Genomic DNA, 26261 nt, shown 5'->3' on the forward strand with positions numbered 1-26261 from the left:
CACAGCAGGCTTTCATGTGTCTTTTACTGAGGAGAGGCTTCTTTCTGGCCACTCTGACATGAAACCCAGATTGGTGGAGTGCTGCAGTGATGGTTGACCTGGAAGTTTCTCCCCTCTGCACACAGGATGTTTGGAGCTCAGCCAGAATGACCATTGTGTCCTTGGTCACCTCTTTTACCAGGGGCCCTTCTCTTCCGATTACTTTGTTTGGTGTGGTGATCAGCTCTAGGAGGAGACCTGGTTGTTCGAAATTTCTTCCATTTATGAATTATGGAGGCCATTGTGCTCTTCTAAACTTTCGTTGCAGTAGAAATTTTTTTTGTACCCTTCTCCAGATCTGTGCCTCCACACAATCATGTCTCTGAGCTCTAAAGCTGGTTCTTTCCTCCTCATGGCTTGGTTTTTGCTCTGATATGCATTGTGAGCTGTGGGATCTTATATAGACAGGGGTGTGTCTTTCCAAATCATGTCCAATCAAATTAATTTACCACAGGTGGACTCCAATCAAGGTGTAGAAACATTTCAAAGATGATCTAGAGAAATGGGAGGCCCCAAGAGCTAAATTTCAAGTGTCATAACAAAGGATCTAAATACTTAAGTTCATGTGAACGTTGAGTTTTTAATTTCTAATAAATTTGCAAAAATTTCTACAATTCTGTTTTCACTTTGTTATTATTGAGTGCAGAATGATGGAATTTTTTTGGGGGGTTTTAGCACAAGGCCTCAACATAACAAAATGTGAAAAAAATGAAAGTGTCTGAAGACTTTCCAAATGCACTGTATTTCGCACTGATCTAAAATTCTTACACAGGTAGAGTGTTAATAAAAAACAACATATAAACCACCAAATCTAAGTAAATACACTGTTATTTGACACGTTTGCTTGACTGTTTTTTTAGAGCAAGGCAATAATGGTAGCCATACATAAGATTAAATGGATTATCCCTCCAATCTTGGACCCCCACCTATAGGGAAAAATGGGGGTACTTTTACCCCTGATCCGCCTGGTGAGGTAGTTGCTTCAGCTGGTGTAATTTTGGGTTTGGACAGAAAAAGCAAACAAAACCGAAGTCCATAAAACCTAAAAGAACATAATGTTCTGTATCCAACTATACCACATGTCTAGATTTGTTTGACTAGATCTGATAGGGGATGATATGTATTGTAGGTAGCTTGTTGGGAGGGTAATGGCGGTAAAGAGCAGGACTTGATATGGCGTGGGTCTAAATGAGGTTGGGGTGGGAAAGATGTCTTTGAGTGGAGATAAAAGGGTGGTTAGTGAGGGACTGGAAAGACAAGAATGGATTAAGGTGGACACTGGAGAATTAGTGTGGGATTAATAGTGGGAAGTGGATATTCATGTTGGCTGTATAAAATTTGCAATATAGAAGTAGTGTTGATAAATGTTTAGACCAAAGAAAATTAAATAAATACTTATGGGCATAGACTGAATCAAATACATAACTTAATCATAGACCAAAGAATACGTCACTTTGAAAATCAGATTCTTATATGCTTTGTCTCTCTACATGTATAGATAAAGAGAAGTACACATAACTGGTGAGATTTGACTAGTTCTGTCAGCCAAAATAGGGCAAATTGCCTATGTAGGATCGTGCAGCACCCAGTCAGTACTGTACATAGCCCAAATATATAGTGTATACTACATGCCCAGGCTTAGATGTTTTTCCCTGAAAGGTACAGAAAGTGGCTGCATAAAGCCAGCAGTACAATCATCGTGCCATACTTAGCCAACTTCGAGCTACACTATGAAAATGGAGTGCCTTATAGTGTCCACATAGTGATAAACTGTACTTATAGAGTGCCATACTGCACACATAGAGACATATTATCACAGAGCAGACATGTTTTACCTCCTTCTCATTCCTGTGTTGCCTGATTTCGGTGCAAGAGAGTTATGCTATCCTCCATCCTCTATCCTCTTCTGACAGTTACTTGTAAGGTAATTGTACCTAGAAGAAAAGTGTCCCCAACACCGCCACAGTGGCACTGACAGGAGGCTTCTCTTGCTCCCGCATCCTTTTGCTCTAAAGTGGCACACATCATTCTGCACCTGCTCTAACTTGGCAGATCCTTTTACCTAATCCTCCCTGCATAACGTGGGGCACCTCAGATGGGGACTCAGTGTGGGGATTTTGCCACCTGCAAAGGATACAGAGGTTACCGGGTGTCAAAGCGCATAAATCCCAACACATTTGAAGGAATCCTGTCCTGCAACGGCTGCATCTTGCCTGTGGAATGCCTCTGACCCTTACGTGCATCCTCCACTCGGCTCCCGGATGGCTCTTTCACTGCTCTGGGTTGCTTTCTCAGATGAGGCCTACTACACCTCCAGGATCCCTGGCCTCGATTTAAATGTCACGGCACCTCTGGCTGTACTCCTCCTTTAGCCCCAGGACTAACCTCCTGAAATTGGCCGTCCACAGCTGCATTACTCTGCTTGGTACCAATAGCTGTGGAACAGTTGGTCACTGCTACAGTACTGCATAACCAGGCTACACAGGTACTGTGCCATTTGTGTTTTATTTCGTGCCTCAACCTACTGGTTCAGTATATCTTTACTGCTGCTAAGGGGCACCCCATATACTTTCACCCGTTGTTGCTACAGCTTATTGGAGAGGGACATTTGATCCTCCTGATGTAATCCTGAAGGTTGTATATTTGCCAATCTGCAACCATGGCTTAGAGGAGAGGCAAAGCCTTAGGGCCTAGAAAAGCTGACGGCCTATTTCCCTGCTGCAGAGCCCGCAATTGTTGATGCTACCCCATACCAAACACGCCACCGCTATTCACAACACCCGCCCACCACACATGCCGCCGCTTCTCTTGAATCCACCACGACAAACATGCGTCCAGTTAACTGGCCACTACCCCACACCATACCAGCAGCCACTACTAACCACCCCACCCACAAAAAACAGCCCAACGCTACTTTGCCCTAACCCCCATTAGAGCGTCTGGCCAAACTTACAGTATTAAAATTATGAGAACTTGTGCTCAGCCGCTCATGGAGCAGATGCAGCTCTAGTCCCGCTGTTGCTGCCGCCGCTGCCGTCTGGGTCTTCTCTCCACAGCCGCACTCCTCAAGGTCTTCACTCTTGACTGGCGCGGTCCTTTTCGTCGTCCTAAAAAATAAAAGCACACTAAAAAAACCAAAACAAATTACAAATAAACCAATTATCTACAGATCATTTGGAGAATTATTGTGTATTTGTATACAAACATGCCGCCGCTCCTCTGCCAACTACCCCACACAAAGCAAGCCACCGCTAATTACAACACACCCCACTAAACGTGCCGCCGCTTCTCTGCCAACTGATGCCACACACCTCCCTGTATATGATGCCACACTCCTCCCTGTATATGAACCCTTGCACAACGGATACAAACCTATGGTTTCCGTTTGTGTCTGTTAGGGCTCCGTTCTGACGGAAAGCTCAGTCGGAACGGAGCCCTAGCGCAGATGGGAACGAAGCCGAAGCACAGCACTGGTGATTGGAAAATGCCGCAGGCAAAACAAAACCAGACAATACAATCTGGTAACAGCCATTGTCTTGCCTTGTTTGCTAAGGGAAAGACCAGAGGATCTGCTTTGATCCTCTTGTCCCCTACCCTACAGGGGAGCTGGAGCCATAAATAAGGGACACGTCCTGTGACTAATCGCCCTTCCCCTTCTGGCGTGCGCGAGTCAGCCGGTGACCTCACATCCCCACGCCGACCCATGTAAATTGGGCGTGAGCGGCACTATTGTGCCTGTGCCTATCTCAGGAATGTTTAGAAAAAAACATTCACAGAGATGCTACAGAAGTGGTCAGGAGAATGAATACACATCATGTCTGGCTGGAGGTAATGTATATTCATTGTAAGAACACTGCAGTAACCTTATAGTGTGTTTATGTGACTGCACATAGCGAAATAGCTATATCGCAATCTGCAGTGCAAATGAATGGAGAGGAGTGTATGACGCTGATTGGTCACTGATTGGTCAGCGTCATGCACTTCTCTCCACAACACCCACTTGGCCATATAGTAAAACACTCCCAGTTGTCCATTGAGAAACTCATTCGCATAAAGCTAAAATAGGTCATAACTCCATAAAAAATTATAGTTTTTCTAAATAAAAATCACTTCTGTAATCTACATTACAGCGCCGATCAAGTACAATATAGGCCACTTATAATGTGGTGACAGAGCCTCTTTAAACAGCCCCGCGACGGTGCGCTAGTTCTCTCTTCTGATGCTCCCTCCACCAACGAAGGACCCTTCCACCGATAATCCCCTGCACCGCTCACCGTCACCAACGATCCCCTGGACAAACGACCATTAATAATGATCATCCCCCTCTTCTACCTACCACCTCTATACAACAAGCACATTTAACCTTTACCTCCCCCATACAACAAGAATATTAACACTTTACCTCCCTTATACCTGCACACTCCCCTGGTAAGCCTTTACCTCCCCTCCCCCAACTCACCCATGCCCCCTCCCAATAGGAGAAAAAAAAGCAAATTTTTTCTTCCACCCTCTCTACAGTCTCAGTATCCCCATCTCCCTAACTCTCTCCACAATAAAAGGGATACAAAAAGCATTTCGTCCATCATTCTAACCATTTTCCGCAAAGTTCCACAAATTAATTGTTCTTATTTTTCCTTATATAGTCTATTTTTTCCCATGTACATTCCCCCGGTAGCCTGTACATCCTCCTGGTATTTAACCCTTTTCCTCCCCTAGCCTGCAGATTTTTACAGGTATTTAACCCTTCACTTCCCCTGGACAAACCCCCCCCCCCCCCCTAGCCTGCATATTGCCCCTGGTATCCTTATTAACCCCAACCTTACAACCGTCATCAACAGTTAGCTAACCCCCTTCAAAACCCTTTCCATACAGCTGCAACTACAACCCCCCTTACTCTTTTTCTTTCCATATAGCCATTTACCCCTTAGTAACAGGGACAGTTAGAGCCAGGTGGGTTTGGGTCACGGAAGTAAGCATGAGTGTATTGTATTTTATATATGTGTTTAGGTATGTGGGTATGAGGATAGAATTGTAATACTGTTCCACTTGTAGTGTCCGTATACTTAATACATATTAATAGTTGTGTGTTTGAAGTATACTGATAATATACCGTGAATATATATTTTGTGTATTCTGTGTTTTATAGCTAATGTGATTTTGTGTTGCTAATAAACCTTTATTTACTATACAATTGTCGTGAATCACCGCGCACCCACACTTAGAAGCAAGGCAAATAGAAGGCGTAATACAAGGGAAAAAGTTGGGGAGCTAGGCAGAACCCTAGTGACCCTAATAAAAGGAGGTAGTAATAGTGGGGGACACTAGTCCAGTGAACCCCACTAAATATTAGCCCCTGTAACACTACCCCTTTCCCCAACTCACCCATTTCGCCCACCCAAAATAGAAACCCTTTTTTTTTTTTTTCTTCCACCCTCTCTACATTCTCTGTCAGCTCTCTCATCAAAAAGGATACAAAAAGCCTTTCGTCCATAATTCTAACCATTTTCCGCAAAGTTCCTCAAATTTATTTTTCAAATTTTTCCTTATATAGTCTATTTTTTATATCGTAATTTCTTCTTTACATATTGCTTCCAGTATCCCTTCTGACGGTGGTTCTTTTTTTTATCCATTAAATCATAATTATCTTGCGTGCCTAATATAGAAGTTTCATTACTACCCATTTATTTATGCGTTCCTTGATCTTAAACCCATGTTACCCTAATACACATATAACCAGGTCCAGAGAAATTTAAATTCATAACTACGTCATGTGTATTAAGTCCCTTTTTTCTCCTTCACATTTAGGGCATGTTGCTCTTCGCCTTTTTATGATTTTTCCGACCTATATGGGGACTAGTGTGCCCTATTAAAAATATAAAGCTGAGTAACTCGAATTTGCAGTCCAAAAGATATCTTTGGAATAATCAACAGAATTTTTTACAATGGGGACTCCCTTATTTCACCCATAACCCGTATCCATCCCCCTAAAGCTGGCGTTGATACTGATCTATTCCCTCCATCGCTAAGCACGTTATATATTCTTGATAATCCCCCTTTTTTTACCATATTTTTCCATCCTTTTTAGCAGATTTGCTAATGGATTTTCATTTTTTTCCATATTCATTACCCTCCATTTATTCCCCAGAGCATGCCTAAGCTGCAGATTCCATATTCTTTCTTTCTCCCTAAATCCATATTCCATACATACTGTAGATCTTGGAGTGTTTTTAAGCTTCCCCCTCTGTAAATCTGTCCCAGTTTATTAATCCATTTCTATTTCCAAAATGTATACTCTTTTTGATAAAATAATCATCTTTTAAATTAATATTCCTCCATATTGGAGTATTCATGTAATATCCATCAGCATCATACCTTTTTGCTGATGCATTTCAAACCAGAGTGAACATATACAGGGAGGGAAGTTCATCCCTACACCTTTTCCCCATTCCAGACTCCAAGATTTAATAAATATTATAATTCTGCCACATTGGGTATCTGCAACCCAGACGTTGTTCCAAAGCATTTTCATTATTCATTTCAAAGATTTTGATTTTTACTTGGGCTGACAAAAAATACTCCATGATTGCTCAGATTGCCATCCCACCTCTATTTCTGGGATTCTTTAGCTGGTCAAGTTTAATTCTAGGACACCTCCCTCTCCATACTAGTTCCAAAAATAAACTATTGTTTTAGATATCCCTTCTGTCAACCAAATTGGACTGTTCAACAGGACACATAAAATTTTGGGGAGTAAAATCATTTTGATTAGGGCAACCCTCGCTGCCAATCCCACATTATGTTTCTTCCATACCTGAACCTTTTCTCTCACATATTTCAGGAGAGGTACTACATTTAATTAACCAAACTCTTTTTGGATCCTTTGAGACATTTATCCCCAAAATACTTAAAGTGGCCATCTATTGTTATCCTTTTCAACTGTTCCACTAATGTATGTTCTTTCTCATCAATGGGTAAAATGGCAGATTTTCCGCAATTGATCTTAATCCCCAATAATCGTCCAAATTCATCAAACATTTGAGACTACCTCAATAGAGTTGTATGTACCCAGAAATAGTAGGTTATCTTCAGCAAACAATGCTATCTTCTCTTTTTCTTTCCCAAAGATATATCCCACTATTTCCGGTCATCTTATATAATTTGCCAAGGGCTCAACCACCGAATCAAAAAGCAATGGCGAGAGGGGGCATCCTTGTCTAGTCCATTTGTAGATGTTAAATGGATCCGATACCATTCCATGTATGAGTATTCTTGCCATACGCATATTATATAGTAATTTTATACAATTCAAAAAAATAAGCCTAATCACCATATACCCACATAAATTCCCACTCAATTGAGTCAAAAGCCTTGGCTGCGTCCAAGGATTATCACTAACTCCCCAGGAATCTCAGGTTCCAGCTGAATATTCTAGTATATTCTATACAGATTGTCTGCTGTTGATCTACCCTTCATAAACCCCGCCTGGTCCCCGTGAATTAGAGGCTAATATTGTAGTGAAGATCTTGGCGTCCGTATACATTAAGGAGATTGGTCTATAAGAATCCGTAATCAAAGCATCTATTCTCTCCAACAGGAGAATAATCATAGCCTCTCTCATTGAGTCAGGTAAAAGACCAACCTATAATAATTTCTCATAGGCTACCACTAATTCTGGTATCATTATCTCCCGAAACATTTTATATATCTTGAAAGGGAATGAGTCCAGACCTGGAGCCTTTCCTTCTGGGAAAGCAACCGAGGCCTCTCATCTCTTTTATGGTAATTGGGGTCTCTGACCACTCCATTCTCCTCCAATGTCCTCATGCCCTTTGAAAGATAATATTCATAAAATAGGAGAGAGAGAGACCGATTTCTCCTGCTCTGTTCCCACTACGATTTCATCAGTCTCATTTTTAAAAGCTGATATATACTTCCTTTTTTTCTGACTTTTAATAATACAAGCTAATCTCTCTTTCCTGGAAGTGAAAGAGTAGCTTATTCTTTTGGGTCTTAATCTTTTTATTTTTTTTACTTCTTGACCTCTGTTTTTGAATCTCAGCAGCATAATCTGGAAATATCGTCACTTTAGCCCCGTTGAAAATTAAATTGTCTTTCTTTCTAACCTTTTGGATGATAATCTCTTTAGCCTTAGCTGAAAGGGGTTTAACCAACCTCGTTCGTGGAGGGAGCCCTAGTTGCCTAGAATTAAATCATACCCAATGGGCACGTTCAACATGAAACATTTCCCTCTTTGAGCCATTCTGACAGAAATTTAACAGTATCATCTCCCTCCACCTTTTCAGGAAACCCTTCTACCCTTAGATTACTTCTCCTGGATCTATTTTCCAGGTCAAGTACTTTTGTCTGCCAACTTTTTATTCCCTTGCTGAGCATCCGTGAGATCATTTGCTAATCCTTCAGCTACATCTTCAGAGGTACTGATTCTATTTTCAACCTTATCGAGCCTTTCTCTAAACCTGTTCATATCTGATCTTATTAAAGTCAAGTCACTCTTTCATTTCTCCCAGCTTTGTCAAAACACCATTCATCGCCTCAAAACATTGTGTTATTTGTCCGGATATATCCTTCAGGGATGGATTCTTTTTCTGTCGTTTTTCTCCCCCATTTGTTTCCATTTCTCCTCCCTGCCTATCCTCTCTGTCCCCCCTCATAATCGCCGTTATCTGACACTCGTTTCCCCATGACCTCTGGTTTATTCAAAGGTTTCTTTCTATTCTTTGCTTCTCAGAGGGAGACACTGTAATGTCTGACAATCTACCTCTGTTATTGGATTTATTAGCTTTTTTACCAGCCATGATTCAAGGATGGTGTCCGAGCACATACTCCTGATCCCAGCACCTCCTATTAGCATTTACACCACTATATTTGATACCCCAGACACCAAGTACAGTTTTACATATTATATTTTCCTCTCAGGATATATCAAGGCCCAGCAAGATTAATATAAGTTCCACTAACAATAGGTTGGATGTTTACTATCCTCTAGATTAAGCAGCGTGCCCTTTGTTTTTTTTCCCCTCCATTCATAAGGGTACAGCAAACAGAACAGTTTCATTGTTTCCAAAAGGAGAAAAAGAAAAAAAGCTATAACTCAGCCTTTCTGTATCCCAATCATCTCATGTAGGTTACCAGGATAGTTCCCCCATACGGTATTATAAAGTTGGCATACAGGATAGAAAATCTTCACTATGTACTTATTCCAGCATACAGAATCCTCGAGATACCTCAGTCCGATTGCGGCTTGATAACCAATAGCTGGTGGACAATAGCCGATAGTGATTGATAACAAGCTTCCAATATACAGGCTACATCACTATTCCAAAGCCATACTATAGAAGGTATTATAAAATAGGAAAGGTCTCACCCGAAATGTACCAAAGTACCGCTGCGATCCCCCAGTAAAGTTAAGGCTGGTGGGGCACTGATGTAAATAGGTAGATTTGGATCACGCCACCTGGCTACACCGCCAGGTCCTCACACAATGCAAACAGGGCAAACGGACAACGATAAGTCCCTTTTTGGCGGAAAAAAAACCAAACCTGTTTTTCCCCCCATAGTTTTGCGGTAATTGTAGCAAGAAAAGTAAAAAAAAAAAAAAAGTCTTGGTGAATACGTCTTTAATTCTCTATTTTACTGGGTGATTTGTTATAAATTATTGTTCCTTCTAAGCCACCTTACTTTTAAGTACTTAATTTCACGTCTTTGTTTTCCTGTTAGGCCAGATTCACATCCTCGTTTGATTTACGTTGCTCTGCTCCCTTATAGGAGCAGAACAACGAGAATACCGGAAACGTGAGAATCGTTGCATGATGGAAACTATCGATGCCCGAAGTAACCCATTGACTTTAATGGGTTCCGTCGGGCCTCCGACAGACGTAATCGCAAAGTCTGCTGCACAATTTTGTCTAACAAAGACAACGGAATCTGTACCTGAGGCTCCTAACGGACCATCCATTGCTGATGTGAGCAACCCCTTATAAAGCATGAAGTACGTACATTCTGTGACCTTAATGAGAGACTCGTGATGATACATATTATGTTTATTTACAGTGGAAAAGTGGACAAGTTGTACACCTGGGTTGGACCGTTTCTGAAGACCTGATCTGCATTCAGGAAGATGGAACTGTGTTAATATATGACATATTTTGTGTATTCAAGCGTACCTTCACCTTGGGAAATGTAAGTAAGCATGTGTTACCTTTTATTTTCAAAATGTTTTGAGGTGTTATCAATGTAATGACCTGTTTAAATGGAGACTTAAAGGAGCGCTCCACTTTATTTTTTTATCGCACCCTCCATTTGTACATTGGTGTTTCATCTTGTATTTTTCGGGTCCAGCGCTGCTCACGTGATCTTCCCTCTGACTTGTCCGGAGTCACTGTGCTTTTGAATAAACCGGAACTCAGGCTCTCAATGCATTCCTATGGGAGCCAGAACGAGGCTCCATAGGAATGCATTGAGAGCCTTCCGTTTTTCTAAAAAAACAGCGATTCCAGACCAGGTCAGAATGAAGATCACGTGAGCGGCGCTTGACCTGAAAAACGACAAGATGCGCGGATGGGTAAATATTTCTGGACACAGCACCCCACCGAAACACCAATGTACAAATGGAGTGCTTCTTTAACTTTACCTTTGTAATAGATTAACTTTGTAATTTACTTACTGTTAAAATGTAGTTGGCTTTATTTATGCAAATTCTGTGTGAAGTTACTGCCACTGGGTGTCTCCCTTCCTGTAATCTGCTGTCCACCCCCAGTTGTCAAACAAAGTCTGTCCCTGGTTACAGAAGGGCTGCAGAAGGTAGGGGTATGTCTCTTCACTGCTTGGCTATGCAAGTCCATGAAGAAGGGAAGGGGAGCAGGAGCTGAGTGAGAGAGACACAAACACGCTGCTACCGCTGCTGGTAAGATTTCTATGTCACCCTAGTGCTGGATTCTCCGCTACACTACTTATTACTGCTGTATAATATCCCCTCGTTCTACTGCAGCTGCATATATATATATATATATATATATATATATATATATATATATATATATATATATATATATACACACACATATACATACACGCAGTGGATATAAAAAGTCTACACACCCCTATTAAAATGCCAGGTTTTGTTATGTTACGAAAGATTAATAATTTCAGAGATTTTTCCACCTTTTAATGTGACCCATAATCTATACAATTCCATTGAAAAACAAACTGAAATCTCTTAGGCCCCATGCACACGACCGTATTTTTGTCCACCCGTAAATACTGGCGTAAATACAGGTCCTTGGTCACACGTATTCGACCCGTATTGCACCAGTATTTACGGACCCGTGCCCGTAAATACGGGTCCGGTGTCACCTGTATTCCACCCGTATTTACGGGCACGTTTTCGCTGCAAAATTGCACTGCACTAATCGGCAGCCCTTCCCTCTATCAGTGCAGGATAGAGAGAAGGGACAGCCCTTTCCGTAATAAAAGTAAAAGAAATTCATACTTACCCGTCCGTTGTCTTGGTGACGCGTCGCTCTCTTGACATCCAGTCAGACCTCCCTGGATGACGCGGCAGTCCATGTGACCGCGGCAGCCAGTGATTGGACTGTGATTGGCTGCAGCGGTCACATGGGCTGTAACGTCATCCCAGGAGGCCGGACTGGAGGAAGAAGCAGGGAGGTCTGGGTAAGTATGAACGTCTTTTTTTTTTTTTTTTTTTACAGCTTTATCTATATTGTGATTAGCAGTCACTGTCCCTGGTGCTGAAAGAGTTACTGCCCATCGTTTAACTCTTTCAGCACCCTGGACAGTGACTATACACTGACGTCGCCTAGCAACGCTCCCGTAATTACGGGTGCACACACGTAGTCACCCGTAATTACGGGAGCCCCATAGACTTCTATGGGCCTGCCCGTGCCGTAATTACGGCCTGAAATAGGACATGTTCTATATCTTTCAACGTCCCGGGCACCTTCCCGTAAGCATACGGGGAGGAACCCGTGGCCAATAGAAGTCTATGGGCCCGTAATTACGGGCCATAATTACGGGCGTTTTTACGTTCGTGTGCATGGGGCTTTAGGGTGGAAAAATAAAAATTAATAACAAAAATAATGTGGTTGCATAAATATGTACCCTTAAACTATTACTTTGTTGAATTACCCTTTTACTTTATGAGAACATTCAGTCTTTTTGGGTAGAAGTCTGTCAGCATGGCACATCTTGACTTGGCATTTGTTGCTCACTCTTCCTTGCAAAAGCGCTCCAAATTTGTCAGAATGCGAGGGCATCTCCTGTATACAGCCCTCTGCAGGTCACCCCACAGATTTTCAATAGGATTCAGTTCTGGGCTCTGGCTGGGCCATTTAAAAACTTTGATCTTCTGGTGAAGCCATTCTTTTGTTGATTTGGGGGGTCGTCGTGCTGAGAGGTGAAATTCCTCTTCATTTTTAGCAGAGGCTGCAGATTTTGTGCCAATATTGACTGATATTTGGAACAGTTCATAATTCCCTTCACCTTAACTAAAGCCCCAGTTCCAGCTGCAGAAAAACCGCCCCAAAGCATAATGCTGCCTCCACCGTGCTCCATAATGCTGCCTCCACCATGCTTCACTGTGGGCATGATGTTCTTTTGGTGATGTGCAGTGTTGGCTTTGCGCAAAACATACCTTTTGGAATTTATGGCCAAAAAGTTCAACCTTGATCTCATCAGACCATAACAAATTTTCCCATATACTTTTGGCAGACTTGATGTAGGTCTTTGCAAAACATAGCCGGGTTTGGATATTTCTGTTTTTTAGAAAAGGCTTCCGTCTTGCCACCCTACCCCACAGCCCAGACATATGAAGAATACGGGAGATTGTTGTCACGTGCACTACACAACCAGTAGCTGCCAGAAAGTCCTGCAACTCCTTTAATGTTGCCGTAGGCCTCTTGGTAGCCTCCCGGACCAATTTTCGACTGGTCTTTTAATCAAGTTTTGAGGGAAGTCCAGTTCTTGGTAATGTCACTGTTGTGCCAAATGTAATTCACTTCTTGATGACCGTCTTCACTGTGTTCCATGGCATATCTAATGCCAATCAGATCCCATTGATATGTTGTAAGCTCTTTATGGATCACGGCTTTTGCTGTCACATGCAACAAAGAAAATGGCAGGAAAATTTTAATAGAACAGCTGACCTTTATATGGGGTTATGCAGAATCCGTTTAAATAATGGCAGCTGTGAACTGTTAACATCAGTTTAAATGTGATTGGCTAATTCTGAACACAACCACACCCCCAATTATAAGAGGGTATTCACACTTATGCAACCATATTGTTTTGGATTTTTATTTTTCCCCGATCAATGATTTCCGTTTGTCTTTTCAATGGAATTGTACAGATTATTGGTCACATTAAGGCCTCATGCACACGAACGTAATTTTTCCCTCCTGTAAATACTGTCGTAAGTATGGGTCCTTGGTCACACGTATTCGACGCGTATTGCATCAGTATTTACGGACCCGTGCCTGTAAATACGGGTCCGGTGTCACCAGTATTCCACCCGTATTTACTGGCACGTTTTCGCTGAAAAATTGCACTGGACTAATCGGCAGCCCCTTCTCTCTATCAGTGCAGGATGGACAGAAGGGGCAGCACTTTCCGCGGTAAAAGTAAAAGAAAGTCTTACTTACCCTGCTGTTGTCTTGGTGACGCGTCCTTCTTTCGACATCCAGCCCGACCTCCCTGGATGACGCGGCAGTCCATGTGACCGCTGCAGCCAGTGATTGGCCTGTGATTGGCTGCAGCGGTCACATGGGCTGAAACGTCATCCCGGGAGGCCGGACTGGAGGAAGAAGCAGGGAGTTCTGGGTAAGTATTAACTTCTATTTTTTTTTACACGTTGATTTATATTGTGATCTGTAGTCAATGTCCCTGGTGCTGAAAGTGTTACTGCCGATCAGTTATCTCTTTCAGCACCCTGGACAGTGATTATACACTGACGTCGCCTAGCAACGCTCCCGTAATTACGGGTGCACACACGTAGTCACCCGTAATTACGGGAGCCCCGTAGACTTCTCTGGGCCTGCCCGTGCCGTAATTACGGCCTAAAATAGGACATGTTCTATCTTTTTCAACGGCCCGGGCACCTTCCCGTAAGCATACGGGGAGGTATCCATGGCCAATAGAAGTCTATGGGGCCTAAGGGTCCGTTCACAGAGTTTTTTTTACACGTTTTTTGACTCGGAAACCGCGTCAGAAAACGCGCCAAAAAAACTGACGAAAATGCCTCCCATTGATTTCAATGGAAGGCAGAGGCGTTTTTTCCCGCGAGCGGAAAAACAGTCTCGCGGGAAAAAGAAGCAACATGCCCTATCTTCAGGTGTTTACGTCTCTGACCTCCCATTGACATCAATGGGAGGCAGAGAAAGCGTATTTTGCAGCGTTTTTGCAGCGTTTTTGCTCAATGGCCGCAGGCAAAAAAAAGCCACCAAAAACTGAGTGTGAACATATCCTAAAGGTGGAAAAACTTCAGAAATTATTCATATGCGTGTGTGTGTATGTGTGTGTATGTGTGTGTGTGTGTGTGTGTGTGTATATATATATATATATATATATATATATATATATATATATATATATATATTAGGGATGCACGATGCATCAAAACTTCAATATGGTTTCGATACTCTGAATCCCTAAACGGTTCGATACCGCTATTTCCTGTATTTCGATACTTCACTGCGCAGCCGCACAGCTCAGTATAGTAACACATGAATGTATGAGAGCGGGGCTGCGGCTGTGTGATACAGCCATTGCTCTGCTCCGGAGTCCTGATAACAAGTGCCGCGGGGGGTCAGGATGATGCGATGCGGCCGGCGCTGCACTAATGAGCGGCGGCACTGAAGACAGAACATGGTGGGCGCGCTACAAAACACCCCCATGTTCTGTCTTCAGTGCCTCATTAGTGCAGCGCCGGCCGCATCTCCTCATGCTGACCGCGAGCGCAATTCCTGTCAGGAGCGGGGCAATGGCTGTATTACACAGCCACAGCCCCGTTCTATAATGGCAGAGATCAGAGAAACCTCTCATCTCCGCCGTTATTCCCCTGAATGCTGCGATCACAGCGGACTGCAGCATTCAGGAGAAAATTAGAAGGGGGGGGAAGCCCCTGGATCGCGTCACAGGGAATTTCTGTGACGCGATCGAGGGCCATACCATATATGGGCAGACAGCCCAGGGTCTATTGACGGACCCCAGGGCTGTCTTACCATATTTCTTATTGTTAGGGCATACTGAGGTATGTCTTAACAACTGCCTGTGTACTATCCGTCCACAGGCTAATGTACTGGCATATATCTGATATATGTCAGTGCATTATGTTTTTACTTTATTTTTAAACTTTAAAGTAATGTTAAATTAAAAAAAAATACACATACGCCTTTTTTACAATAAACATTAAAATAAGTCTCAATACATAAAATACACACATTCAGTAATGGCGCGCACAACAATTTTTTTGCATCATTTATGATGTGTACGCTGTAAAAAAATGAAATAAACACGGCTTTCATTCACTTATTAATGTGAGGCGCGAGGTGCGATGAATTTACCCTCCATGTTCCTCACATTAATAGTAATTAACCCCATCATGTACCTCGCACATTAACCCATTATGACTGAGAAACAGAATGGGATTAATTACTATTAATGTGAGGCGCATTCAAAATTCATCACACGTCGCGCCTCACATCAGATAATGGAAGAATTTTTTTTTTTGTTGTTACTGTTGCCAAAGTATCGAAATTGGTATCGAAATCGCAATACTAAACGAAGTATCGGTATCGAAGTCCAAATTCTGGTATCGTGACATCCCTAATATATATATATATATATATATATATATATATATGCATATGTCTGCGCGCAGGACAGGGCTGAGTAGAATGCTTTTAGTATTGTAGTATATCATGCAAATGATCCAACGATCGATGGTTCAAGTCCCTAGGGGGACTAATAAAGTGTTTAACGCAGTTTTTTTTAACCAGTTGCGGACTGCCCATAGACTATAAACGTTCGGGCGGTTCACATTTAATTCTGCAAGAACGTTCCAGAACGTCCTGCAGAGCTAGCAGGTTTGCCGCTACCCAGCAGCATTTAGTGATACAGCTGTCTCTAGACAGATGTGACACAGAGCTTCAACCAGAGACCACTCAGCGTGGTCTCCAGTCATGTGATCATTGTGACAGCCCGTCGCAGCGATCACATTGCTCCTCCGAGCAGTGCTTGTGCTCTGATGGTAAGGAGCTCCATGATACAGCTTTCTCTATACAGCTGTATCATGGAGCTTCATCTAGAGACAACTCGGTGTGGTATCTGGTTAGGTGATCGCTGTGACATCCTGGTGCTGCCAGAGAGGGAGAACAATGTAATGTAACAAAAAACCCGCACAAGCACTTTTAAAAAAAAAAAAAAAAAAAATAATATTTCAATGTATGTTTATCTGTCTTTCTTCAACACGGAAACTTTGGCCGTGCGTGGCACAGATGGCCCGGCCAAAGATCGCTATGTCCCGTAGTCTAGAAAATAAAAGTCAATGTGGTTGTGTTGTAACACACAAGTTGCCGCGACATGGCACTTGCAAGAAATACAAACTTGTGTCGCAGTTAATTGCAGGTCACAACGCCACCACATTGACTTTCATTACTTGCGGTGTAGGCTATGGGACATGGCGATCTTTGGCTGTGCCACCTGTGTCGTGGCCAAAGTCACCAAGTAGCCCCAGCCTTAGGGTGACGTTACTTGTGGCGATTTCAGTGCGGATTTGCGCTTTAAAGTCTGCAGCGGATTACAAATCTCATCCACATGCTGCAGAAATTGTACACGTCCGATTTAAAAATCTTTAATATGTCGTTAAATGGTCTAATTTCCATAAAAGTCACTTTGGGGTGTTAAAGGGGCTTTCCTGTCCTAATTGATGGCCTATGCCCAGGATATCTGATTGATCGATCAGTGCCAGAGTCCCAGCACCCCGGCCTAACAACAGTCTATAAAGTCTATGCAAACTCCTTAGTACAAGAGTACCTGTAAGAGTCCAGACATGGTGTATTACAGCAGTCGTAGCAGATGACACCAGACATGGTGTATTACAGCAGGCGGGGCAGATGACACAAAACGACTCCAACACTAGATAAGGCTTAGGAACAAGCGCAGGATACGGGAACACTGGGAACAGGATAACACTAAGGGACCATTTGCTAAGACTAACATGGGACTACAACAACAATGCTCAGGCAAGGAGAGGTAGGGCAGTGCCCTTTTTATAGTCCAGGATGATTTGGGGATAATCGGTAATTGCGTGTGCGCACGCTGGCCCTTTAAGGCCTGGAACGAGCGTGTGCGCACCCTAGAGGACACGTCAGGGTAGAACAGCTGCATGTGCTGGCATCTCCGAGGAGGGAGACGCTGGCCAGAAGACTGGTCTGCGGTCGCGGCCGTCAGGAGTTGAGTGAAGGCGGCAGACCGCGGCCATTACACGCTGCTTCCCCTTCATTTCCTTTACTGTTCACACTGTGAATCGCCGGCACACTTGCAGGGGGGGTTCACATTATTAGGCCTTATTCAAACAAGTGTATTTCACATCCGTGTGCTTCCCTTTTTTTTCACGGACACTACACAGACCCGACCTATGAAGATCAATGGGGCTATACAGACGTGCGTTGTTTTTCACGCATCGTGTGTCCGTTGCCTGAAACTCACTGCATATCCTATTTCGGTGCATTTTTGCGCACCACGCAGCCAATTGAAGTCAATGGATGCATGAAAAAAAACTGACTGCATATGGCCGTCATCCGTGTGCTGTCCATGATTCACGCAACAGTTGCTAAAGTAATGATGAGGGGGGAAAAAACAAAATACCTCCTTCAGTTGTTTTTTTTTTTACGTAAAAACCGTGTGACATATTCACATAAAAGACGCGCACCGTACACGGCTGTCACACGGAACTGCAGAGCAAAAAAACGCTGGGCACAACAAAACGGACACGCTCGTGTGAATCTAGATTGAGGCTACATTCACACGACAGAATTACGCGCGTAAAATATGCACTTAAATTTGGTCCGTATGCGCTGTGTTATTTCATCTGTGCTTTTCGAGTGGCATGTATTTTTCACGCACTCGCGAAGCACATCCTTTTGTTTTTTCAATGGAAATTATGCGGAAATCACGCACAGCACACAGATGTGCATCCGTGTGCTGTGCCTGATTTTCACGCACCCATTGACTTCAACTTGAAAAACTCACCAATATAGGACATGCAGTGAGTTTCAGGCAACGGACACATGCTGCGTAAAAACTCCTGCAGGTATGAAAGGCCCCATTAAAATCAATGGGTCAGTGTGCTGTGCGTGATTTTCACGACGAGTTTTACGCTCGTCTGAATGAGCCCTTACAGTATGTTCAATTCTATAGGAGAAGGCTGTAATGCTGTGAACTGCAGCTACAAGTGTGTCGGCGATTCATAGTGTGAACAGTTAAGGAAATTAAGGGGAAGCAGCACTCGAAAAAGCGCTGCGGCCCCTTCAAACCATCTGATCGGCGGTGGTGCCAGGAGTTGGCACCCGACTGATGAGATATTGATGGTCTGTACTGAGAAAGGCCATATATTATTTGGGACTGGACAACCCCGTTAACAGTGTTTTGGCACTTCACAACATCTATAATGGCCGTATGGTATCCGCAAACCTACTTTTGAGAAATTGCTCTCTAAAAGCCAGTTTGCGCACCATTCATTGTAAGCTCCGCCTTGCGCCCAGCATGTAGGAAATGCACAGACATTTGGTATTGCTGAAGTTGCCAGACGTTGCCAAATATGTATTCAAGTGTGATTACCCAGTGTCATGCACCAGATGTCAAAAAACATCACCTAAAATCATATATTCACATTTTTGTCCATTTTATTTTTTCCATGTTTCCTTACATATTCTTAAAAAAAGTAAAATATATCTATTATTTTTTTTTTTACACAGTTTTGAAGCCCAATATGTTCTGAGAAAAAAAAAAAAGACCAAATAGATGTAGCTTTGAAGAGTTTGGCCCAGTTCACAAAGCGTTTTTTTTTTTTTTGCAGGCAGATTTTTACCTGCCCGCACGCCGTTTGCTGTGTTTTCCCGTGGCGGTTTTTGGCCGCGGCCATTGAACGCCGCGGCAAAAAAACTACCCGAAAAACGCTTTCTCTGCCTCCCATTGATGTCAATGGGAGGTCAGCGTTGGAAACGCCCGAAAAAAAGGCATGTCGCTTCTTTCTTCTGCGAGCCTTTTTTTCCACGAGTGAGAAAAAGCGCCACTGCCTCTCATTGAAATCAATGAGAGGCGCTTTCAGCCTTTTTTTTGCGGCAGGTTCAGATGCGGTTTTCGCTGCAAAAACCATGGCAAAAAACTCCATGTGAACAAGGCCTAATAGAATAACAATTTGCTTTTAAATTGTCACATGGCTAAAACTTGAAAATGGACCTAATCGGGAAGGGAGGGTAAAGCTTCTGGTCAGTAAAATATGAAGTTAATAAAAAACATAAAAACTTTCCACTTCTCCCACAAACACAATGTAAAAAAAAATGAAATAAAATAACCTAACTGGTATCGACCAGTTCGAACTATTACAATACAACATTATTTAACCCGTACAATAAACGCCGTTAAAAAACTAAAATTAAAATGCCAGAATTGCTGTTCTTTGGTCATGGCGTCTCCCACAAAAAAAGGGAATAGAAAGTGATCTGAGTCGTATGTAACCTATAGAAACTACAGCTCGACACGTGAAAAACAAGCCCTCGTACGGCTGTATGGCAGAAAAATGTAAAAATTATGCTTTTTGGAGAGTGGGGAGGAAAAAACTAAAGTGAAAAATAAAAATTAATGGCTGCGGCGGGAAGGGGTTAAGACTGATGTTTATATACAATTAGTTGTGATAGCAAATAAAAGGTAAATACGTTTTTAAGTCTCCTTAAATCTTTCATGATAACTTAGATTCTCCATGCCCCTTATTAGCTTTGTTGCTCTCTGTATTTTTTCCAACTCCAGGGCATCCTTTGTATGAACTGAAGCCCAGAACTGAACTGCATATTCTAGATGAGGCCTCACTAATGCTTTGTAAAGTGGTAATATTACATCCCTGTCCCGCCAGTCCATGCCTCTTTTAATACACGATGATATCTTGCGAATTTAGGGGTAAAGTACGTTTTATGTTATCTTATCTGTAAATGGTTTATTAGGTTTTAGATATAAAGCTTGGTGTGCCCATTATTGGCAGAAAATATTTTCAATGAAAAGTGAATTCAAGATCAGAAAGAAAAATGATTTACGGATACAGCCCTAGAATGCAGCTTCTGGGATGTTTTTGCTGAAAGGGTTTTCAAAACCTTCATTAGGATCTTACAGATCGCAGAGTTGAACATTATTGTCTGGAATGTCCTTAGTTCAGCTGGACTCTTTAATGGAGTATAACAGAATATCTTCTTATACATTTGCAGTTTGTTTGCAGTAGGAGTATTGTCATTTATTGACAAGGTGTGATGACAAATACACCTTCTAGTCACTACATGAAATTCACTGACAGATGAAGTGAAGAACATTGATTATCTGGTTGCAGTGGCGCCTATCAAAGGGTGGGATATATTCTGTAGCAAGTGAACAGTCAGTTCTTGTAGTTGTCATGGAAGCAGAAACAATTGGCAAGCGTGAGGATCTGGACAACTTTGACAAGGGCCAAATTGTGATGGCTCGACGACTGGGTCAAAGCATGAAAAAAACTGCAGGTCTTGTGGAGTGTTCCCGGTATGCAGTAATTGGTACCTTGCAAAAGTGGTCCAAGGAAGGACAACCGGTGAACTGGCAACACTGTTATGGGCGCCGAAATCTCATTGGTGCACATTAGCAACACATTGATTAATCTGCCTGTGGTTTTTTTTCCGTGGCCAGTTAACTCATAATTCTGATTGCACAGTAATACATTTAGGTAGAAAATTTGGGCCAATAGCTAAAAAAATTATACCAATTTGTAATATATCTTAATTACTTGTTTTGCCTACGTAGCCCTGTTTTACTGCCATGTGTGTTTGTTACTGGTGTCCAGAATTCTCTGGTTAACTAGTGGCACATGACTATAAACATTTTAGTCTGTAGTCTAGTTCCGTTGAACATGTGGCAGAAATTACTGAAACTTAAATTTGTCCTATGGGTTGAGTGGCCTAACCGCCTCTATGAACGGAAGTGGATCGTCTTGTAACCTTTAAAAATGAAAACATGACGCCAGTGTGAACAGAGCCTAATGTGGTGTACTTTAAAATTTTGTTTCCTAGATATAGGGGCACCTACGTGGTATATGATTTTTGAGTATTTTAAAATCTCCACTGCGATTTTAGAATTGCAGGAAACCCATATGACCGCAGTCTCTGTTCAGTATCTTCACAGAGTTTGAATCCGTCATGATTACCATTAATTTTCTCTACCTAATCCACAGGAGTGAGTTTGCTAGTGCACAGGAACTTTTTTTTTCAGTGCCTCCATTCCTTAAGAGATGGGGAAGGGAGTATGTTGGGGTTAATTTTAACCACTTCCCGCAATTTCACGTACAGTTACGTGATGGGAGATGCTGTTTTCCCGCAATTCCATGTAACTGTACGTGAAACAGATGGAGCTGGCTCTGGAGCTGAGCCAGCGACATCACCGCCGGGTGACAGCTGTATGTTACAGCTGGCACCCTGAGGTATCGGCCAGGACCGGAGCTAGCCTCCGATCCGACCGATTAACCCCTAACATGCTGCGTTCAATAGAGATCGCAGCATGTGAGGAGTTTATAGCCACCGGCACCCCAGCAACGTGATTGCTGGGTTGCCGGTGGCTGCAAAGGCGATCGGAGGGCTAATACCTCCCGGTCTGCCAGTAACGGAATCCTCCTATGCCCCGACGACGGGGCCCAATAGGCTTCCGGTACCATCGGCAAGATGGCGCCGGCTCAGCTTCCGGCTCAGAAGCTGAGCCGGCATCAACAGCAGTGGGAGTCCGCTGTATATTACAGCGGACACCCCGATCTATCGGCAGGAACCGTAGCTAGCTCTGATTCCTGCCATTAACCCCTTCAATGCAGCGGATTCAATGCAATCGCTGCATCAAAGTGGTTTGTATGAAATCGGCAGCCTGCCGTGCGATGGCAAGGCTGGCGACTGTTACTATGGCAACAGGATGCCTAACAATGGCTTCCTATCTGCCATTACGGAAGCTGATTAGGCCCCGCCCAGAGGCGGAGCCTGATCGGCTTGCTGTCAGTGAACAACTGACAGTTCTAATACATTGCACTACATAGGTAGTGCAATGTATTAGAACATCAAACTTTGAACATCAAACTTTGCAAATGCGACATAGCGCCCAGAAACCAATCCAGCAAAATCTGTACTCGAAAAGCCAAATGGCGCTCCTTCCCTTCTGAGCCCTACTCTGTGCCTAAACAGCAGTTTATGACCACATATGTGGTATTGCCGTACACATGAGAAGTTGCTTTACAAGTGTTGGGGAAGCTTTTTTTCATTTATTTTTTGAGAAAATGAAACATTTTCAGCTAAAACTATGTCTTATTGAAGAAAAAGGATTTTTTTTATTTTCACTGCCCAATTCTAATAAAATCTATGAGACACCTGTGGGATCAAAATGCTCACTACACCCCTAGATGAATTCCTCAAGGGGTGTAGTTTCGTGACTTGAGTCACTTTTGGGTAGTTTCCACTGTACTGGTACCTTAGGAGCTTTGCAAAAGTGACAAGGATTTTTTTTATCTTCACTGCCCAATTCTAATAAAATCTATGAAACCCCTGTGGGTTCAAAATGCTCACTACACCCCTAGATGGATTCTTCAAGCGGTGTAATTTCCTAAATGGAGTCACTTTTTGGGTGTTTTTACTGTTTTGGTCCCTTAGGGGCTTTGCAAATGCGACGTGGTCTCCGCAAACCATTCCTGCTAAATTTGAGCTCCAAATAGCGCTCTTTCCCTTCTAAGCCCTGCTGTGTGTCCAAACCGCCGTTTGTGACCACATGCGGGGTATTGTTTTACTCGGAAGAAATTGCTTTACAAAAGTAGTTGTAATGATGGGGGTAAGGAAACAGACAAGTGAGTCCTAATCTACCCGCCACTCAGTCCCTGCCTACTTGCAACGACCCGCCCTAGGCGACGGGGTACAACTGGGCGACAGTCCCTACGCTCAATAAGTGCACGACAGACAGACAAGGGTACACAGAAGCAAGGGAAAAGGGGCAGTTGCCCACGGGAACACCGTGAGCAACAAGAGTGGTGAACGAACCGAGTCAAACCAGGAGTGTACGAGGTACCAAACGCAGAGCAGGAGAGTAGTGAACAAGTCGAATCAAACCAGGAGTGTACGAGGTACCAAACGCAGAGCAGGAGAGTAGTCAGTAAGCCAGGGTCAATATGAAGCAGGGTCAAATAGTTCAAGAAGCTGCAGCAGGGCCAGGAAACCAAGCGAGAAGAATCACAAGCAAGGAGGAACAGGAAAGGCAGGTATAAATAGACAGAGGGCAGGAGCTAGCTCCGTCTGGCCAGGCTGTGATAGGCTCTCCCACTCCTAAGCCTGCCATCCTGAGTGGTGGAAGATGGAGTCAGTCTCACAGACATAGAAGCAGGTGCAGACTGATTTACCTATGGGCGTAGATACAGAAGCTGTGCCTGGCAGATCCTTAACAGTAGTGGTGCATTTTCTCCTTTTAGTCCTTGTGGAAATTAGAAAAAATTAGCTAAACCTACATTTTCTTTGAAAGAATGTAGATTTTCATTTTCACGGTCTACTTCCAATAATTTCTGCAAAAAACCTGCAGGGTCGAAATGCTCACTATACACCTAGATAATTTCCTCAAGGGGTATAGTTTCCAAAATGGGGTCACTTTTGGGGGATTTCCACTGTTTTGGCACCGCAAGAGGCTTTCAGACCCGACATGGTGCCTAAAATATTTTCTGATAAAAAGGAGGCCCCAAAATCCTCTAGGTGTTCCTTTTGTTTCTGAGGCCTGTGCTACAGTCAATAAGTGCACTAGGGCCACATGTGGGGTATTTCTAAAAACTGCAGAATCTGGGCAATAGATATTGAGTTGCATTTCTCTGGTAAAACTTTGTGTTACAAAAAAAATAGATGAAAAATAAATTTCTGCAAAAAAAAAAAAAAAATGTGAACATTTTACATCTACTTTGCCTTAATTCCTGTGAAACATCTAAAGGGTTAAAAAACTTTCTAAATGCTGTTTTGAATACTTTGAGGGGTGACGTTTTTAAAATTGGGTGACTTATCGAGGGTTTCTAATATATAAGGCCCTAAAATCCACTTCACAACTGAACTGGTCCCTGGAAAAATAGCCTTTTGAAATTTTCTTGAAAATGTGAGAAAAGCTGCTAAAGTTCTAAGCCTTGTGATGTCATAGAAAAATAAAAGGATGTTCAAAAAACAATGCCTATCTAAAGTAGACATATGGGTGATAGTAATACCACACAAAATTGTTGCTAATTAATATCTGTCTTACAAGCATATACATATAAATTTAGAAAAATGCTAATTTTTTCAATTTTTCGCAAAATTTTGGTGTTTTTCACAATTAAATACTTAATGTATCGAGCAAATTTTGCCAGTAACATAAAATCCAATGTGTCACGAGAAAACAATCTCAGAATCGCTTGGATAGGTAAAAGCATTCCGAAGTTATTACCACATAAAGTGAAACATGTCAGATTTGAAAAAATTGGTTGCGTCCTGAAGGCCAAAACAGGCTGCGTCCTGAAGGGGTTAATATAAACAATATGCAATGTACTTTGTGGTGGTCTATGTTCCTCCTCCTTACTCCGGCTTTCCTGCAGAAATATTTTTGGGAATATACTTCTAATTTACTTAATCTTCCTTTAATTATTATGGGGGACTTTAATAATGCATGTGAATTGTCATAAATTTCCGATAGGTAGAGGGACCTCCGGAAATGTGATTACAGCCTTCAATTCCTACATGATCTGGGACTGGTTGATGTAGGGCTAAGTAAATAGCGGTGCGGCCAAACAATATTTTTGTGCTTCCTCTATTCATTATCTTGAATATATTTGGCATTGAGTAATTATTTGGCTATGCCTTATGTTAGTTATATGGATTAATTATCTTGCACTCTGTCAGACCATTCACCCCTGCCTCTCTGTCTTACTTTTGGAAGGATTCTGCTGAGGGGTCAATTGGCCTGGCAATTGATTGCATTTTGGCTAAAGCTTCTTAGGGGAGAGGAAGTGAGAACTAATGACCTCTAGGAATAGCATGGAATGCCTATGAGGAATTTTTATCCGGGAGTTTTTCGGCTAATGAGAACAGGACTAGACTGGAGGAATCTTTTCATACAGATTTATAGAGACGGAAGCCCATTATGTTTCAGAAAATACAATTGATTTCTTAAAACGCTGGAATGAGACAGGACTTCATTAACTATGTTCCTGGCCCAGACACAATTTTTTGACATTTTGCGGTTGTGCAGCTATTTGCACAGAACCATGTTGCTTCTGACACGATCCTACATAAATTGCAGCAAAAAATGCTGCGTTTTCACACAAATCACAGCAAAACCGCATTTAGAAATGGTGCAGGACATATACACAGGATAGGTGATAAATGTCTGATCGCTGGGTGCCCCAGCGCTAGGATTCCCACTGATTACTAGAAGGGTGTGTCAAGCCTCCCGTTCTTCCCCACAGCAGCCTCCGCTGTGTGGAGGAGCTCTAATGTAGCGAAGGATGAGTAGGTGTCCGCCGTTGCATAACGTTCTATTCAATGTCTATAGGACTAACAGAGATATCTGAGCACTGTGTTTTGCTGTCTCGGTTGGTTGCATAGACTTTAAATAGAACGGCAGCACACGTGCTTATCCACTGCTCCATACGTGCTCCTTACTGCAGTCGTGTAGTTAGGAGGAACGGAGTGCTTGGGGCTCTGTTCTAGTCATCTTTTGGGGTCCCTGGTGATCAGACATTTATCACTTGTCCTCTATATAGGAGATAAACATCCATCTTGGGGCAACCCCTTTAATTTGGGGGCCTGGTCTAAAGTCTTTAGTTTTGGGAGCCTGGTGTCTGAATTAATATAGGGCTGAGGTCTGAATTTAATTAGGGGTCTAGTCTTGGATTTGTTTTCTCCCACGCCCCCATCCTGCATTTTCTA

At 42.7% G+C, this 26261-nt stretch overlaps 1 protein-coding gene across 2 annotated transcripts in view; it reads left to right on the top strand.

Moving 5' to 3' along the window:
- VPS16 (VPS16 core subunit of CORVET and HOPS complexes) overlaps window positions 1-26261 on the top strand; it is a 286660-nt gene that overhangs the window by 55930 nt on the left and 204469 nt on the right. For both annotated transcript variants that reach the window (XM_075829956.1, XM_075829955.1), the window contains exon 4: window positions 10111-10239. In XM_075829956.1, the coding sequence (XP_075686071.1) occupies window positions 10111-10239 (129 nt within the window). The remainder of the gene's footprint in view (window positions 1-10110; window positions 10240-26261) is intronic.

Source organism: Rhinoderma darwinii, chromosome 6, assembly GCF_050947455.1.
Source record: "Rhinoderma darwinii isolate aRhiDar2 chromosome 6, aRhiDar2.hap1, whole genome shotgun sequence".
NCBI lineage: Eukaryota > Metazoa > Chordata > Amphibia > Anura > Rhinodermatidae > Rhinoderma > Rhinoderma darwinii.